The sequence below is a fragment of the Pungitius pungitius genome, chromosome 5 (genome assembly GCF_949316345.1).
Source record: "Pungitius pungitius chromosome 5, fPunPun2.1, whole genome shotgun sequence".
Lineage (NCBI taxonomy): Eukaryota > Metazoa > Chordata > Actinopteri > Perciformes > Gasterosteidae > Pungitius > Pungitius pungitius.
The window spans coordinates 14,264,977-14,283,688 of record NC_084904.1 but is presented as its reverse complement, the minus strand read 5'-3'; the positions used below and the strand labels follow the sequence as shown (position 1 = coordinate 14,283,688).

General features: G+C 43.0%; 1 protein-coding gene across 1 annotated transcript in view; it reads left to right on the top strand.

The window, feature by feature from the left end:
• Positions 1-18,712, top strand: part of adgrv1 (adhesion G protein-coupled receptor V1) — an 83,432-nt gene that overhangs the window by 27,338 nt on the left and 37,382 nt on the right. The window contains exons 27-75 of the mRNA XM_037482640.2: positions 189-266; positions 951-1,090; positions 1,192-1,557; positions 1,643-1,886; positions 1,981-2,196; positions 2,306-2,521; positions 2,611-2,855; positions 2,955-3,136; positions 3,251-3,749; positions 3,846-4,155; positions 4,245-4,454; positions 4,823-4,953; positions 5,118-5,217; positions 5,325-5,504; positions 5,620-5,783; positions 5,910-5,997; positions 6,845-6,923; positions 7,015-7,153; positions 7,243-7,384; positions 8,125-8,390; positions 8,467-8,642; positions 8,917-9,044; positions 9,166-9,347; positions 9,486-9,632; positions 9,736-9,816; positions 9,952-10,216; positions 10,854-10,973; positions 11,085-11,307; positions 11,409-11,613; positions 11,781-11,927; positions 12,064-12,319; positions 12,718-12,920; positions 13,081-13,257; positions 13,395-13,577; positions 13,720-13,899; positions 14,076-14,240; positions 14,370-14,490; positions 14,625-14,748; positions 14,857-14,995; positions 15,129-15,314; positions 15,444-15,679; positions 15,857-15,990; positions 16,145-16,343; positions 16,432-16,651; positions 16,796-17,035; positions 17,194-17,343; positions 17,602-17,822; positions 17,900-18,179; positions 18,276-18,419. Coding sequence (XP_037338537.2) covers positions 189-266; positions 951-1,090; positions 1,192-1,557; positions 1,643-1,886; positions 1,981-2,196; positions 2,306-2,521; positions 2,611-2,855; positions 2,955-3,136; positions 3,251-3,749; positions 3,846-4,155; positions 4,245-4,454; positions 4,823-4,953; positions 5,118-5,217; positions 5,325-5,504; positions 5,620-5,783; positions 5,910-5,997; positions 6,845-6,923; positions 7,015-7,153; positions 7,243-7,384; positions 8,125-8,390; positions 8,467-8,642; positions 8,917-9,044; positions 9,166-9,347; positions 9,486-9,632; positions 9,736-9,816; positions 9,952-10,216; positions 10,854-10,973; positions 11,085-11,307; positions 11,409-11,613; positions 11,781-11,927; positions 12,064-12,319; positions 12,718-12,920; positions 13,081-13,257; positions 13,395-13,577; positions 13,720-13,899; positions 14,076-14,240; positions 14,370-14,490; positions 14,625-14,748; positions 14,857-14,995; positions 15,129-15,314; positions 15,444-15,679; positions 15,857-15,990; positions 16,145-16,343; positions 16,432-16,651; positions 16,796-17,035; positions 17,194-17,343; positions 17,602-17,822; positions 17,900-18,179; positions 18,276-18,419 — 9,227 coding nt within the window. The remainder of the gene's footprint in view (positions 1-188; positions 267-950; positions 1,091-1,191; positions 1,558-1,642; positions 1,887-1,980; positions 2,197-2,305; positions 2,522-2,610; positions 2,856-2,954; positions 3,137-3,250; positions 3,750-3,845; positions 4,156-4,244; positions 4,455-4,822; positions 4,954-5,117; positions 5,218-5,324; positions 5,505-5,619; positions 5,784-5,909; positions 5,998-6,844; positions 6,924-7,014; positions 7,154-7,242; positions 7,385-8,124; positions 8,391-8,466; positions 8,643-8,916; positions 9,045-9,165; positions 9,348-9,485; positions 9,633-9,735; positions 9,817-9,951; positions 10,217-10,853; positions 10,974-11,084; positions 11,308-11,408; positions 11,614-11,780; positions 11,928-12,063; positions 12,320-12,717; positions 12,921-13,080; positions 13,258-13,394; positions 13,578-13,719; positions 13,900-14,075; positions 14,241-14,369; positions 14,491-14,624; positions 14,749-14,856; positions 14,996-15,128; positions 15,315-15,443; positions 15,680-15,856; positions 15,991-16,144; positions 16,344-16,431; positions 16,652-16,795; positions 17,036-17,193; positions 17,344-17,601; positions 17,823-17,899; positions 18,180-18,275; positions 18,420-18,712) is intronic.

Genomic DNA, 18,712 nt, shown 5'->3' with positions numbered 1-18,712 from the left:
TTCTTTACTTATCTTAATTGGAACTGAACCAAACCTTTAATCTGGCCTTCTGTTTTGTGTGATTTTTGTGCTGTGGTCCTTTGTGCTTTTGCATACCCACCTTCTTGTGTGACTACCTTCCTTCCTTCCTTCCCATCAATCTCCACTCTACTCCTCCGGTGTGATTCTAATCGTGTGTGATCCATCAGTGGATCAGTTTCTACGTAGTGAAGGAAGTGGAAGTGGGGAGAGTGACTCTGACCTGCTTCCATCCTTTCATCACTGTGGTGAGTACACCCCCTTTCTCCCTGCGCTGCCTCTTGTCTCCATTTCTTCACCTCCAAACCCGCACTATTTCTCACTCAAGTTGCATTTATATTTTTTATATCTGATATTTAATGTTTTCATAAATCACAAGTACTCTGTCTTTCTTTCAGAAAAATATTTTTGGCTGGTTGGATAGACAAAAAAATACTTTTTTGAAAGCTCAGTGTCAAGTGCATGTACACGCATAGATGCATGTGTGTGTGCATGTGCCTGTGTGTTAATTGTAGAGGGTATTTACATTGTACTGTGACCCCTGTGAAAAGTACCCAAGGAGAGGCATGTGGGAAAAACAAACAGCCTTTCACAGGCAGCGGGGTTAAATGTTCTACAGATTAGTCAGAGATCCCAAAGGTTTCCCACTAAGAATGTTGAACGTTGTCCCATATTCTGAACAACCTAAACACATTGCCATGTCAGTCTGATTCTCTTGACCATAAAATCTCTTTTTTGGTTGTAAGAAGGTTTGTTATGATTGGGTTATTTCTGTTAAAATCCCCGGCTTGTTTGATTAAAAGATGACCTTCAAATATACATTCCTTCCTATAGGGTTCTTCTCATTTACTTCATACTGATGTTCTTAGAAATGCAACCTGAATCAAGGACTTAAAAGCAACACATGTTTATATTCAGTATTTTGTTTGCAGCCAGCTTGGGAGCTGCGTCCCGCATCACAGTGACCATTGCTGCTTCTGATGATGCCCATGGAGTGTTTCAGTTCAGTCCTCAATCCCTGACTGTTAATGGAACAGAGCCTGAGGATGGACGCAGCTCTGTTGTCCTGCAGGTCAGTGTATTCTTAGTGCCAAATTACCAATTGTTTTTTAATGCTCTGTTAAAATACAGTGTAGGCTTAAGTGTTGTGGTTTTCTTCTTGTTCTCTCCTAGGTGGATCGGGCATTTGGTGACCTCTCAAATGTAACCGTGTACTGGGAGGCTGATCCGAGTTCGGAGGGGGAGCTCCTCAGCAGGTTTGGGAACATCACCTTTGGTGTAGGTCAGACGTCGGAGAACATCATCATCAATGTGGCCCAGGATGACATCTCTGAGTTGGACACGAGTGTCAGTGTTTCCCTGGTTAACGTCACCCATGGTCGTCTGGGTGTCCAGACATCTGCCACTCTGACTGTGCTCGCCAGCGACGATCCTTACGGCGTTTTTGTATTCGCTAATAAAACAAGGTCTGTCCGGCTTTCCGAAGCCAACTCAGCTGTCTCCCTCATCATCCTGCGACAGCGAGGCCTGATGGGTCAGGTGAGTCTTTCTGCAATAAAGCGACTAATTAGTATCTTTGGCTTTTGATAATGAAATATCAGAATGACATTTCTGATATGTCTAGGTGCGAGTGACTTATGGAACGCTGAAAGAGGCTGATCCGGAACCTTACAGAACCCCAGGGTTTGGCCGAGCAACTGAGGGGCGGGATTTTGTTCCCCTCTTGGATTCTGTTGTGTTCTTGGCCAATCAGAGTGAAGCAAACATCACCATGCAAGTACTGGATGATGAGGATCCAGAGAGAGATGAGTCTGTGTTTGTGGTGTTGATCAGTGTTCAACTCATCAAGGGAGAGCAGGAGAGGCTCAGTAAGATACCGACACCCCCACAGATATACAACATAACCATACTTTAATCATACAGTGCTAAGCTGATGAAACCTTCTCTTTCTGTTCCTTCCAGTTTACAATTCTCCTTCGCTGGGCCTCAGGACTGACATTGTTGCCCAGGTGATAGTGGAGGCCAGCGACGATGCTTTTGGAATCCTCCAGCTGTCCGCTTCTGCTGTCAGTGTAGCCGAGCACTACGTTGGGCCCATAATAAATGTTACACGTGTAGGGGGGATATTCGCTGACGTTTCCGTCAAGTTCCGAGCAGTGCCTTTGACCGCCAGAGTCAGTAAGTGTTGGGCATGATGCATAGATTTAAATCTTTCTTTCTATGATTTGTGTTTGAGCAGACCACACATGTCCATATACATACAGTACACATGTGTGTAATCCTATAGGTGAAGACTACAGTGTAGCCTCCACTGATGTGGTCCTCCTAGAGGGGGAGTCCAGTAAGTCGGTACCCGTCTATGTCATCAATGATGTGGTCCCTGAGCTAGAGGAGACTTTTCTCATCGAGCTGATCAACCAGACCACTGGTGGAGCTCTCCTAGGGGAGCTCAGGCGTGCCATCATCACCATACTGCCTTCTGATGACCCTTTTGGTGCCTTTGGTTAGTAGACATAATCCAGGATTTGTTATCTTTATTTTATTTTGACTAATTCTAAATGTTTGATTTTGCTTGATTTTATTTCTACAAAGTCTTCCAAGCTGTTCCAGTTACCATAGAGGAACCAGGGTCTAATTCCATGGAGGTCAAGTTGCCCATAGTCCGTAATGCTGGTACTATAGGCACAGTAGTAGTCCAATGGCAGGCCACTGTCAATGGTAAACTAGCAGTGGGGGACATCCGACCTACATCAGGAGAGGTTACATTTGCTCCTGGAGAGACCATGAAGATGCTCCGAGTGGAGATTTTAGCTGACGATGTACCTGAAACCACTGAGGTGAGAAGCTGACAGTGAGAATGATGTGGCACGATACATTTCGTGAAGTTTTTACGTAATTTGAGTTACAATATATGAATCCCTCTCTGTCTTTTCTAGATAATTAAGGTGGAGCTTATTGGTGCCAGTAATGGAGGAAGCCTCGGGGCTGATACATCTGTTAATATAATAGTGCCTGACAATGACAATCCATATGGGACAGTGTACTTTGAACAGACGGTTTACCGCCTTCAGGAGCCACTGGAAGGAGTTTATAGAGCCAATATTACTATCCGCAGAAGGTACTTTAATATTTAGTTTTCTTCTGTAATAATGGGATTATTTGAAGTTGTTGTGTGTACTCTTATGTACTCACCTCTTCCTGTCCTTAATGATCCCCATTATGTTTATTCCAGAGGCGGACACTTTGGTCGCTTGGAGATCGTTTACAGCACCTCTGAGGTGGACATTGTTGGCTTGGCTCAAGCTGACGGCCAGAGTCTACTAATGTACTACAACATCCCAAAACCAGGTGTTCCATCCCCTGCCCCTGTGAGGACAGTTAACATCACCGGGCAGATTGACCCTTTGGCGGCATGCGCTGCAGCCTGTCTTAGAGAGGCAGCCTGCAAGGCCTTCTGTCTCTCATCAGGGGTGACCTTACCGTCCTGCACTTGGGTGACTTCAGTGGTTGGCCAGCTGACCCCTCAATCTCAAGTTATGACATATGTAAAAAACGTTACGGCAGCTGCTGTCCTGTTTAGTACCCAGGCTGTGGCAGGAAGTGATTACAGCCCTGTGACAGCTCAAAGGGCCTTAATGGAAGATGGATCAGGGGTCGCAAACCTCACCGTCCCAATCTTGACTGATACATTTCCTGAACTGGATGAGAGCTTCTCCATACACATATTAAAGGTAAAACCCTTGTGTTATCCATGGTTACATTTCTATTAATCACATTCATTTTGAACTGTATAGCAAATAACAGGTTTTACCTTGTATTGTTTTAAGGTAGAGCTGATAAATCTGACAGTGGCGCAGAAGAACCTGCCCTCGATTGGCCTGCCAGATAAAGCTGTGGTCACTATAGGGATGAATGGAGATGCGTTTGGCGTATTTTTGATATACAGCCTCAGTCCCAACACCACTAATGAGGGGCTCTATCTAGAGGTTCGAGAGGAGCCAATGGTTGTGGTGCCTCTGGTTATAGAGAGGAGAGGAGGGAATCTGGGCACTGTCACCATAGAGTGGAGGTTTGTGGGAGGAAAGGGTACACCGGATGCTGACTTCAGCGGTACTGGAGGGATTCTGGTCTTTGATGGTATGTTGATCATTCACTGATTTGTAATAGTACTTCGTTTTACAATTTGCTATTAAAAAGTATTTCAAATTGTATTACTCTTTCTGCAGGTGATCTGAAGAAGACAATTGAGATTTTAATCAGGGATGATATTGTGCCAGAGGACAATGAGAGCATCATGATTGGTCTTGTTAATACGGAGGGAGGAAGTCGGATCCTGCCCAACTCTGACACTGTAACCATAGTGATACTGGCGAATGATTACGTGGCTGGAATAGTAGGATTTCATCCAGCCTCCCGTTCCGTCATTACCAGAAAAGGTGGTTAGTTATTTCTTATCATTTGCGAGCAATTTATAATTGATATTTGTTCTGTATGTTCAAGTACATTATCACCCACATACTATGCATTCCAAACCCTTTACACTTTCCTTGTCACTAGAGATTTTAACTATTTATGAGTGCTAAAGTAAGGGAATGCACCAGTGAGTAGCAACAAGTGGGTTCTATGGCTGTCTGTCATTGTCTTGAATTATTTATGCATGAGGGATTATAGTCTCCCTGACTTTAACTTAGCAGCATGGGTTACCCACTTTGATCTGCTGTACAAGAAAATGACATCCCTTCAGAAGTCCACAAGAGCGTATTTCTTTACAATTCTACATTTTAACTTATATTTTATATTACAGGTGAAAGGCTGTCCTTGTTGGTGACGAGAACAGCTCCTGGTCTGGGTAATGTCACTGTCGACTGGAATGTAAAAGGGCCCCTTGTACACCGGACCTTTACTAAAATCTCAGGGACACTTTTTTTTGCTGAGGTGAATATCAGATGGAGATCAATGCACATCTTATCAACTTGTTTATTCGCTGTATAGTAATGCAGACTTTTGCATGGATCAACATATTGTTCTTGAGTTTAATTGACACAGCTGTAATTTATTGTCTCAAGCAGTAACTATGTATTTGGGTGTGTCTCTTACAGGAAAAACTAAATGACACCATAGTCCTGCAGCTTCTTGAGGATGCCACCCCTGAGAACAAAGATGAATACAAAGTTTCCTTGTCCAACATACAAACATTTGGTAATCCATTAGCTCCTAGTATCTTTGTGGTCAACTATAGCGCACAAAATGACAAACTGACCCATGGTCCGGATTTATTACAGAGATTAACGTTGATTTCCACACAGGTGTTGTGGTCACCGGTCAAGCTGCGCTAGATGTTCAGGGTAGTGAGGCAGTGCTCACTGTGGACACCATCGATGAACCCTATGGGCTGCTGAGTATCGCCCCATCATCCCTTAGGGTGACCACAGAGGAACGGGGCCAAACTATAAACATCTACGTCAATAGAGAGTTTGGAGCCTCAGGTTAGTAGGAAGTGTGAACACAAACACATTTACTAAATGAATGGGTTGCCTTTAATGAATTGACTTTTGGTTATTTATATTCTAAAATATATCATACCTAAATGTTTGTGTACAGGAGCAGTGAATATCACTTATGAAGTTATAAGAGGTTCTCTCCAAGACATGTCATTGGTGGAAGGTTCTCTCGCTGAACCGGGACAAGACTTCATTTCTGGTACTGGTTTTGTGATACTTCAGGATGGACAAACTTCTGTTGCCATCCCTGTCACCATACTGGAGGTAAGCGTTGACATTCCTCCTTTCTTTCCTTTCTTCTCCTTTCTTTTCCTCAAGCTCTGCTTCCTTGATGTGGATTTTTATGTATCTGGAATTTAAAAGCTTTCAATTTAAACACAATTTCTTTAGGACAACATTCCTGAGCTCCAGGAGTTCTTCCTGGTCAACATAACATCAGCAGTGCTCATCACAACTCTTGCCACTGTTCCAAAACTAGGTATGGATACATTTAACAGCATAGAGTTGATCTGTTGTTACGAAATTGTAGACTGTGTTTGTGAACTTTATGCTCTTCTTTCCTCTTAACAATTTCTCATTATTTTTGATGAATAGAAGTTGTGTATTGCAAATTACCAGGTAAAATGTATATTTATGTATTCTCATATTCCGGATGTTTAATGTACCATTCCATAATGCATGGTACATTAAACAACAGCAATGTAGTTTTTCCATCACAGTGCACCATAGAAAAGCTTGGTAGTGTTCGCTACTGCTTTTGCATAATCACAAACAACAGTTCAATTTATGAATGAGGAACTTCAGAAAGTGATGAGAGGGCAGAATACTACTCAGTAGCAGGATCCCAGAATACTATCGTACATCTGCGTGGAAACCCAATAAACACGCGACCGCTTTTTTGGCAGCAGTCATTATGCGGCTTGGACGTGGAGATTGATGCTTTCCATGATTGAGGAAGCCTTGGGATTTGGTGGGAGCCGAGTTGCACACTTTTGAGTGAAGATAGAGAACGCCAAACTAAACCCGGAGCTGGCCTCCCACGGTCCAAGCCATAAAGTGATTGCCAGCAGTCTATTCAGGAGCTCATAAATCAGTCCTCCAACAGACTTTGCTGCCCGGCCGTCCAAGCGACTTACAGGAGACACTTCCTCGCTGTAATTCTTTGCTCATATTGTGCCTTGACGGATTCTCTACAGTTTCCTCTCTCATATCTTTTTGTGAGTGCTTGTGCTGCATTTATACCTGAAGTCACAACAAGCTATTGAGAGCAATTAGGGTCATCATATGGTTGCTTACGATGTATAATTCTATAATTATTTTCTCAGACACCCACGGTTTGGTGGTCGAGGTTAGCATTGCTGCTAATGATGGAATTAGAGGAGTCATTGAATGGACAAACACTATGTAAGAAAGCCATCCACAAATAACAAATTCCGTATGTCGTTTTGTACATGCTCCAATTGTTTTCATCATGCAAATATGTTGTGGTTTCCAGGTTTGAAGTGAACGAAACAATAGGAGTACTGACTCTAGTGGCTTACAGGAACAAGGGGACATATGGAAATGTCTCTGTCTTCTTCTATGCTCAGAACCTAGAAGCTCAACAGGGACTAGACTACAACACCAGTGAAACGGTCACTATTCAGACAGTATTCAAACATTATTCAAAAAGTCCCAGACTCACTTGTACACACAGTCCATGATATGCTCCTGTGCCACACAGATGCTCCGTTTTGTTGATGGCGAAAGGCATAAATTTGTAGAAGTGCAGATGATCGATGACGCCATTCCAGAAGGAGCTGAGAGATTCCAGCTCATCCTTTCTAAGCCCTCGCCTGGGCTGGAGCTGGGAACCAATACCACAGGTATGGGAGGCTGGGAACCAATACTAGAGGTAGATGCCAGAGCAGAATAGAATACAACAGAATTTCTGAATTCCTGAGTACAAAAGCACAGGACCGTAAAACATGTGCTTTCATTACATATTCATTTAAAATACACAACTGGAAATGCATGGTCTAAATTGAAGAGTGATTTAACAACATGTGATTTAGAAAAGGTAGTAGTATATCATCAATTGTTATACTCCCTTGATTTAACGATATATTTGTCTGCTCTAGAATGTATCGGGCTAATTGGGGGGGGGGGGGTGGGTTTAAGGGTATTATTTGCATGAATATATATATTTTAATTTATTGAAAATATGTTTTTATCCTGAAGTAAAGAATAGCACACATGGGCTTATAGAGAAAAATATCAATACAGGTAATACAACAGATGACCTGTTATACGAATGCAAAAGACAAGTGGTTCTCTACTTATAACTCCACTCCACTTTGGATGGAATTTACCTTACTTACATCACCTCAGGCTACATTAGAACACCTTGCTGTGTGACATGGCTTATTTAACTGCACTCTTTACAATGGAAAAATAAATCCTGCACAATGACACAAAAGTGTGTCTGAAACTTTACCATGGTTCCTGTTCCAACGCCATATAAACAAAAAGGAAAAACTAAGTAATATGGTGGTAATGAATAGAATCTCCAACTTTGTCACTATGATATTATCTTCCTGATCTACACATTTTTGTTTCCTTGTAGCCACCGTAAATATCCTGGCCAGTGACGATGGACACGGTGTAATTTCATTTAACACCAGCGAGCATTTCTTATTGAGGGAGCCTACATCAGTGTCTGGGCTGAGTGAGAGTGTGGCAACGCTGTACGTGGTTAGGAACCCTGAGAAAGGCACATTTGGCGCTGTGACTGTTCAATTTACCATTACTGATGCCAACGGCAGTCTAGCAGAGGCTGATTTGATGCCAGCACAAGGGTCTGTGGTGCTTGAAGATGGAGCCAGATTTAAGGTAAGGGAATTCACACATACATTCACACATACATCACACATACATGAGAAAATATTAATATTGTATTGTGTTTTAGATGCTGGAGATAGGGGCAGTGCTGGATGCTGAGCCTGAAGTGAATGAAACCTTCACAGTGACTCTGTCCAGCCCAACAGGGGGCGCACGGATGGGGGACCAACTCAAAAGTGTCATCACCATCTTGGAGAACTTAGCACCTTCGGGCTTGTTCCGCATTGGACCTTCAATTAACAGGTCTCAATACAGATGTACTAACAAATTAGAAAATTGGAATGTACTAAACACTTGCCGTATACCAGTAGTTCTCAAACTGCAAGGTTTAATCTTAAGGGGGTGGAACTGCAGGGGAGGTGCAACTTCATCAAACACACACCAGTAAAACAATATAAAATAATTTCAATTGCCCCTAAGAAATGAAAATGGAAAGAGAAAGCGCGATAAAGAGAGACATGAAGAAACCTCACGTCAAACTGTGTGTTGTCTAATTCGATGTGTGTTTTCTGTACAGAACTAACACAAAGGTGGTTGCTGAAGAAGGTGGCATGGACGTCTTCCTAACCGTTTCTCGCAGCAATGGTCTGGAGTCGTCTGTCAGTGTGGAATGGGAGTTGCAATCCGACACAGCCATTGCCTCTGGTAAGACCAAAAAATGTCTTAATCGAAAGTCAACTGTCTGAACATTCATGAATGCCCCTCGTTTCTTCTGTACTTTTTTCCCATTGTCTTACAATAATTTGGACTTACATTTTTTTTCTAGAGGGTCACCTTCCAGTGATGGGTGTGTACCAGAGCTTTGAGGACAACCCCACTTCTTCTTGGTGCTCCCTTCCTGAAGGGCCTTCCTTCCTGGCCATGAGGCTGGATCGGAGGCCCATTGCTGGATCCTCCCTCACCTTGGCCACTCTTTATCGGTGGCAGGGGGTTTTAGTGCCAGTAGAGGTAGGCTAACAATAATTACTGTCCCTCAAAAAGCACATGATGTACCTACTGTGAACACATACATTCAAGGGTGAAATGCCAATGGAAACTTTATTAACGGGTTAGCGTTGAACTCTTTCTCTATTTTGGTGATCACAGTCTGTTAGGATTCAGGACCCAAGCTCCTGTGTGGGGTTTGCAGTAAATGGCTCCACCTACATTGCAATTACACATAGCGGTCCTCCTTTTTACCCCGCTGCGAACCTCAGCATCTTCAAATTGCAAATGGACCTCAATATCACATTGGTAAGTACAGACTACACTGTCAACACTTTTTATATGCTACTTTAACACTCTAGTGTTGTCTTGTGTCATTTGCCATTGATTTGAGGCAGTCTTGTTTTTTTAGGAACAAACCTTAGGAGTTGAAGCTCTGGATGTGAAACACTTTGCCACTGAAGGCAGAGATTATTTAATAGCATCAAGCCAGGTGAGGCGGGTGTGCCACTGTTTGGTTTTAATATTTTTAGTTATGTCAAGATCATGAAAAGCAGGAAAATACTTCTCATTGGAGAAATGTCACTCAAGCCTGATACCATTGTATTTGGTTTGTTTCATGCCACAGATTTTTCTTCGGACAGGAGGCTTCTTCACCCTCCACCAGACTCTCGACAACAGAGAGGACATCCTCAGTGTCGCTCCATTTGTCCGTGCGGCTGTTCCCTACCTGTTAGTGTGCATAGACAGACAGACTGCCAGCTGCCTCCTGCTTCAGTGGACCAGTGGGAGGTTTCAGGATCCACAGCCTCTCCCACTCGCTGGCAGAGCGATTCACGTGGAGACAATCAACACTAGAGCAGAGGACACTCTCCTGTTTGCTGCCGTTGAAGGTGTCCCGTCTTTCTTCGTCACATATCATTAATTATTGTTGTGTTCATCCGTCTCATTTGAAAAGCTTCTATCAGTTAATTGATGTTTCAAACAATATTAGTACATTTAATTTGTCTGTTATTGTTCATAAGGCCACAATGATATGTTAAAAAGTGACCCTAAATTCTACTGTATTCTTAGAAGATAGTTGTGTGTCTGGAATTATAAGATACTATTTTGTGTGGTTCTACTCTTAAGTGTACTTTCTAGTGGATTTTGTAGATGTTGGTCAAGTTAGTACAAACAAATCTGTTATACTTCAGAAGGTTCACAAAAACCGACTTGTTCGCTTGTCTGTTCGATTGCAACATTTGCAATTTAGGCCTGATCATATATTTATACTACGCTCTGTTTATTTTGATGAGCCATAATCTCTCCGCAAAAGTGGTTAATTTTCCTGGTTTCGACCTGTAGTGGGTTTACGGGAAAGGCCTTAGTGTGGAGCCAAGCAGAGCCAGAGAGTAACTGAGAGGTTGTAATTTGTCAGTCTTGGGTGTGTCAGTCAAACCAGCCCTTACTTTACATAAACATGTTATTCTAGCATGAAAGGAACATAAATCCATGTTTTTTTCAGCGCATTCCTGTATCTTTCTCTAGGTCCTTCTCCATCCTGTGTAGTGTTACAGTGGAGCTCAGGGAAGCCTTTTCCACAGCTTTCTCAGTCTATTCCTCATCCAGGCCTCACTTCTATTCACCCCTTCACTTCTTCTGGCATCAGTAAGTACACATTTCACAAACTGCTTTGTTGGTTTGTAAACGTCGCAGATTCAGTTGTTTTTGTACTTTTATCAATCGGCCAGACAAACTAATTTCATATTTGTCTCGTAGCTTATGTCTTGCTAGCTGGAAGAAATGGCTCTTCACTCTACTCCTGGAGATCTGATGTCAATCTGCTTGCCATGGTCCTGAGGGCCCCTCCAGCCTTTAGCTTCTTGTCTCTCCTGGTCACATCCCTCAACACCAACAAGACCCTCTTGGCTTCTACTGAAGAGAGTAGTTCATCTGTTTATCAATTCACTTCTGTCTCCAATCAGTCTGATTTCATACCCGGGTACTCAAATTATTTGACAGACACACCAGATCTAAGCCAGAAAAGCCAATCGGGTGAATTTAATAAATCGTGTTACGTTTTCTTTCATTTGTCACATTCAGTTTCGGGGAGTTGCACTTTGCACCAGGTGACAGCGAGCTAGAGATAGCAGTGAACATCATAGATGATGACATCCCTGAAGAGCAAGAGTACTTCCACGTCAGTCTGAAGAATCCAAAGGGAGGGGCTGAGATTGGATTTGGTGGTCATATGACTGTCATTGTCCCAACCAACGACGATGCCCATGGAGTCATCGGCTTTGCTCAGGTAAACAGTGACTAGACCGCCTGTGCCTTTACCACAAATGATAAGTAGTCAATCATGTACAGCCATTTAGTTAAACCTCAATTTACTTACATCCAGTCAGAATTTAAGAATTTTAATGGCATATTTAAGCATTACCACAAAAGTATTGTATTATCACCGCTCTGCAGAATTCTCTATCTGTGGAGGTGGAGGAGTTGGAGCAAAATAAGGAAATTTCTCTCAGTATGGAGAGGAAAAGGGGGACTTTTGGCAGACTGACCGTTCACTGGGCAGCCAATGGCAGTCTGGCAGACATTTACCCCACGTCAGGAGTGGTGAGTAAACCTTTCCCTCCTGTTATAATTTAGACATCGCTGTATTGACAACGTAAGGGAAAATAAATACATGACAAATTATAGTCTTAACGTAAGACATTTCTGCAATCAAGTTAAAATGTTTTTATATCTCTAGGTAATATTTTCAGAGGGACAGTCAGTGGCCATCATCTCACTGACTGTAATAGCAGATGCTGTCCCAGAGCTGAGAGAGAGTGTCACCATCACCCTCGTAGATGTCACCACTGTGGGGCTGCAGGACCTGCGACAGGCTGCAGTCATTGACAAGCAACGGGCACTGGCTCTGCTCACCATCCGACCAAATGGTTCTCCCTATGGGGTAATTGGCTGGCATCTCGACTCCCAGTTTACCCTAACACAAGAACCACAAAGTAGGTGTACAATTGATGTCACAAGAAATTTATAAACGAGTGATGATTTGCATTGACTGTATTTTTGGACTGGATCACAGTTCAGAGGACACTTATTCACTGTAACAAGATATCCCCAAATATAGCTATTGCCCTATTACAGAAATGGTTGCTATACATAATTAGCATTTGCAATGGGCACACTGAAATTAACTGGAAAGGCATCATTTCCAGCATGTAAAGTAATAAGCATTTGCCTTGACCATTGTGTTGGAAGCCAGCCCTAAACGTACTGGAGAATTTTACCTGCCCTAAAGTTATGGGATGCTTCCTGATTTTGGTTATTATTGCTACATTGACAGGTCATGTGAGTTAAATCCAATGATGTGTTTAACACCATTTATTCTCCCATCTCACAGGGGTTCCAGTGAATGTGACACTCTCTATAGTTAGGGAGCAGGGCTCTTCAGGTGAAGTGGAAATCCATTATCAGACCAGGCCGGCCTTGTACCACCCCCCATCCAACCAGGCCACTCCAGGACAGGACTTCATGTCAAAAGACAACACCATCATCATGATAAATGGTGCTACAGTGGCTCTTGTCACCGTCACAATCCTACCGGTGAGGAGACAGTGCTGAGTAAAAGTTTAAAACATTTTTAACATTCAGCATATTTATTGTCAAACCAGTTCGTATGGTTACTAAATACGTTCCTATGACAGAGTGGGAACATTTATGTTTGCATTACTCAGTGTATATGTACATGTGTGTGTTTTCTAAGGATGACGTTCCAGAGGTGGCAGAGAGTTTTCTTGTAAATATCACCAGTGTGGAGCTTGTTAGTGGGTCGATGGGGGGAGGGCAACCCAGTGTGAAGAGGCCTGGTATGGAAGTAGCAGAGGTCACCATCCAGGAGAATGATGACCCTCGAGGGATTCTGCAGTTCAATGTGTCCCAGGTGAGCTTAAGGTTGTCTCTGTGACAGTGACTTGGACATGAACATGATATAGATGAAGTCTTAATAATGATATAATCATTTCTGTCTTTGATGCAGTTTGCATCTCTAAACATCTAGTTCCTCAACATTTTGTCCAGGCTATCACAGGAAGCGTGCTGGCATTTGAGATTCCACCACCAGACAACGTCCTCCATCTGTCAGTGATTCGCCTCGCTGGTACAACTGGAAGACTGGTCCTCTACTGGGAGGCTCAGCCGGGGACTGCTGATCTCAACGATTTCAGCCCCTCATTTGGGAACATCACCTTTCAAGATGGGCAGGTACATAAATGGATAAATTGTCCTTATTTTAAATAATTCTGCTTTTATTTTTCCCTTATACTTCGATGTGATGCTGTCCGCAGGTTATTTTAAACAGAGCTTCCAGGTTGTTAGCTTGTGTTTCACTTTTACTGATTCTTAGAGAACTGCTACAATTGCCATCACCATCTTGGATGACGAGCGAGTGGAGGCTTTGGAGATCTTCAGAGTGAATTTACTTCGTGTGATTGGTGGTGCTCGACTAGGAGATGCTACCTCTGTTACTATCAGCATTCCACCTAACGACTCGCCTCTCGGACAATTTGGATTTCAGAAACTGGAGGTGATTTTTGGTACACCCAGAGTTTACGATACTTATCTCACATATATACTTGACAACCTCTCAAAACCCTCTAATATCACAGCATTCTCAACAAATCTAAAACAACCTTTTCAATTGTATTCTTTTTTTGGGGGGCGTGAGGGGTTTAGAAATAATTACCATACTTAATCTCTTAGGTTACTGTCAGCGAGCCAGAGTTTGTGGATGATCCAGCTGCTTTGGCCACACTATTAGTACTGCGCAGTCTAGGAGGAGAAGGGGCAGTGACTTTGGGGTGGCAGCTGCAAGGCAAAGCTAGAGATGACCTCTCACCTTTCAATGGAACTCTTGTCTTCAATAAGGTACAGTTTAAAAGGATGGGATAGTCCACATATTGTAATAATAACACGAGGTAATACTTAATCTTTTATCTTTACCTGCTGTATAGTACGTTGCTTCATGAAGTCTACTATACTTTTCCTACCTTTCAGACAGAATCTATGAAATCGTTCACGATTAGAGCCCTCACTGACACAACACTGGAAGGTACTGAGTATTTCACAATACAGCTGTTTCCTGCTGAGAGTGGCGCTATCATTGACCCCTTGAAAGGTCAGTGTTTAAGATGTGACCCAACCTCCCACTGCCAGTCTTTGTCTTTTAGAGTTGTCTTACATCAATGAAATAATCATATCCATCTTCTTCATCCAGCTTCCCACCCATGATCTCTTTGTCTTCTGCTCTAGGCATGGCCACCATAACTATCAGGGCAGACAAAGCTGCCCTGGGGATTGTTGGAATAGAGGAATCCTCTAGGAACATCCTCATTGGGGAGCCTCAGGGAGATTACAATGGTAGTGCGGTGGTTAGGTGAGATAAACATCAAACTGTAGAACTTGGGAAGATAAACAAGATATTGTTTCTGTTTATTAATCAAGAATTTGAAAATCCTTTTATATATGTGTGTGTATCCCACAGACTGGTGCGAGGACCAGGTGTGTTTGGAGAAGTCCAGGTGTACTGGAATATCACTCCAGCTGTGGTCTCTGAGTTTGAAGTGATCTCTGGCACCGTCACTATGAAGGACGGACAGTCATATGCTACAATTATTCTGAAGGTACTAAAAAATCCAGATGTTTTCTGCATCAAATCACTGCAGAATATGCACATGCAGACCTAAATGTATTGTAATAATACTTTTTTATTTTCCTTCCGTAAAAATGTCTCTGGCGTACCCATTATTATGGCAGGCTCTGGATGACGATCTTCCTGAAGAGCGTCAGCAGTACCAGCTTACTTTGACCTCTGCCACTGCTGGTATGGAAATCAGTTCTACAGGCAAGCATGCCAAGATCGTCATGGCAGCCAGCGACAACCCCTATGGCCTGTTCTCCTTCACCCAACAGCAGATCAGGGTGTCCGAGGAGGAGGGAATGGTGAGGTCAATAATATGAGACTGATACATATATAGATCTGCTATATAGTGGAGTATAGACATTAACAAATAAGCCTTGTGTATTCCAACCTAATCCAAGGTGATATGATTTTTTTCTCATTCACTGTAGGTGAACGTGACAATCATTCGCTCTTTAGGGAGTCTGGGCAGTGTGTGGGTGACCTATCACACCTCAGGTCACACAGCGGTCAGTGGCGTGGACTTTGCTCCTGCTTCAGGACGACTACTCTTTCCTCCAGGCCAGACCTCACAACAAGTTACACTACATGTCCTGGACGACAGTCTTGCAGAGGATACTGAGATGTTCTTCCTTAACATCACTGAAGTGGAGCTAGTCAATGTCAGGTAAAGGTATTTGATACATTGGATTAGATTAGCAGCTTTTTTGGTTCATGATTCTATTTTAGCTTTAGGAGGTCATAGTCCTTCATAGACTTTGCATTGCAAAAGCCTTCATTTAATGTTGATGTGACTGATTGGATGACAGTGATTCTTAATTATATGTCGCCCTCTGGTGGTCAGTGCTGTTGGTTCGGGTCTCCAGCTGGACCAGCCTCCAGCTATAGGCAACATCTCCTCTGTTGCGGTGGTCATATTAAAGAATGACAACTTTGAGGGTATCTTGGAGTTCAGGCAGGACTATGTCAACATTACAGGTAGGAGGCAAAACCAAACAACAAATGAAATCATGATCATCTCTTGAGATGTGAAATGCTCAAGCTAAGCAAACAGGTAAAGAGAACTGTCATACAAGATTTAATAGATGATTCACTACATCTGAATGTTTTCTTCTGGCACTCTTTCTTACAGTTGAGGAGAATGTGGGAACTCTGTTGATCCCGGTGGTGAGGAGAGTAGGCTCATACGGAATAGTCTCAGCTCAGTTCACTTCCAGAGGCCTGAGTGCAACCCCCGACCTCGACTACATACTGAATAATGGCTCAGCAAAGTTTCTCCATGGACAGAATACAAGCTACATAAATCTCACGATTATAGATGACCTGGACAGGTAAAGTGAGAACTAATTAGAATTTATTTGTAGCTCAATTCTTAGACATATTTAAATTCCAAGTTAACACTGAAATAATCTCCCCCAGTGAATATGAAGAGGTATTTGACGTTCTGCTTGTTGGAGCAACTGGGGGAGCAGTTCTGGGCTCTCGACAAGTTGCGAGGGTGACCATCGCCAAGAGTGACTCTCTGAATGGGGCGATGCGTTTCCTCAACCAGAGCCTAATCACGCTGGTCAATCCAAACTCCACTCTCAAACTTCTTCTTCTTCTGGAGAGAGCAGGAGGCCAAGTGGGCAACGCAACGGTACGAGGAACAATATTTTCTACTTACGTCAAGTTATCTTAGCAATGATTACTCAACTCACAGTTAAGTAATTGATTAGTTAACTTGAATAAGTTCCTTCTATGTAGACATAGTTTGATTCAAACTGGTTTTACTTTTTGTCAGGTCGCTTGGAAGATACTCGGCCCTAATAGCAGAGAGGTCCTTTCACCATTGAATAAAGACATTAGAGAGCCCGTGAATGGGTCCTTCTTCTTCAGGGATGGAGATGAAGGGACACAAGTCATAGAGCTATGTATTCTCCCCCATGGGGAAGTGGAAGTGGAAGAGACATTTGTTGTAGAGCTCAGCATTCTGTCTGGGGAGGTGGATGTTGACCCGCAGGCCGGTTCCGTAACACTAAAGGTAATTTATTGTATAAATCCTTAAGGTTTATCATAAATCAATTGAGGTTGTGTAAAGGATCAATCAAATTTGATTTCAAAGGCATCCATTGCTGGAAGGAATCAAACAGGACGTACGCATCCACACCCCACTTACCCATGTTGTCTTCTGTCTCCCAGATAGAGAAGTTTGGTGACCCAAATGGTATAGTCCAGTTTACCGAGGATGCTCTTCAAGAGCGCGTCTACAATGAATCCACAGAAGCAGAAGGCCCCTTCAACATTTCCCTGTATGTTACACGCAGAGAGGGTGTAATGGGTAACATCACGGTAAGATTTAATTTATACACATTCAATTAACTTGTCACATTCTTCCCGTTCAATGATCACTTAGTGAGTGGCGAGGTCTGTATCAGCCCAAGCGGATAAAGCTTGTTTCAAAACTGAACGTGGGGTTTGCTTCCACCAGTTGGTGAGCACCACAACCCTAACAAAACCCTGGGAACATGCCTTTCTGGTGTTGAGTGTTATTTGTTGCCACTGTTCAAGTTTAAACACGGTTAAACCCTACTTTTTCTTTCACCTCAGGTGCGTTGGCAGATACAGAGTGACTCGGATACAGTTGGTGATTTTCTAGCCTTAGGTGGCTCAGTGATGATCCTGGAAGGTCAAAGGGATGCAGAAATTGTCCTCAGCCTGATGCCTGATACGGTACCAGAGTTAGAGGAGCTCTACACAGTCCAGCTCACAGCTGTGGAGGGGGGTGCAACTCTGGACGCCAACCAAAACCAGATCAGGGCGCTTATCAGGTCTGTCATATTGGCCTCAAGGCCGCAACGTCTGAAATTGAATTGAGTTTGAATTCATTTTTCCTTCTCCCACTAAGGGTCCGTGCTAACGACGAGCCTTACGGTGTCTTCTCCCTGAACTCCAAACAACAATCGATTATGATAGTGGAGTCAGAATCTCAGATCACCAGAGTTCTGGTGATGAACGTGACACGGCTTGCCGGGCTGTTTGGCGATACTATCGTGGGCTATCGGATCAGTGGAGGGATAGATGAAGTCATGGACATAAAGGAAATACTTGGAGGACAAGATGAAGGAAGACTGACCTTTAGAGAGGGCCAAACCTTCAGTACCATTATTGTGCCTATCAGCAGTCAGGTAATGATGACCATGCTTTTGCAGAGACATTCAAACCCTTTTTAAATAAAATTCTCTGTTTTAACAGTATTTTTTGCCTGCCTTTTGTCTCTGTAGGTGTTTTTGTCAGTCGGTGAGAGCTTCACAGCAGAGCTGACTAATGTTAGACTAGTCGGTCCGATCCTTGGCTCTCCTCCTCGCCTCCTTCATGGGGCCAGCACTGCTACGGTGACTGTGCCTGAAGAAGCTGCCAGCTCAGAGGTGAGTTTTGGTTGTTTTTTGTTTGTCCATATACTGTATCTTAATTGCTGCTGGAAATATATATGTATTTTTCTGCCATCAGGCAACTGAGACTCATTGCATCATTACACTCTTCAGCCTCTTGCCGCTCACTTTAGTGTCATTTAAACTCTCATTTTACAGACAATCTCTCAACAAAAATGGGTTCCTTGTTTTATTTTAGTGCTTCAAATAGCATTTTGCAAGACTAATTTTGTCCTTTTACAGCTAAACCGTACACTAAAATATCTTACTGGAAGGATTTTGAGGCAAAA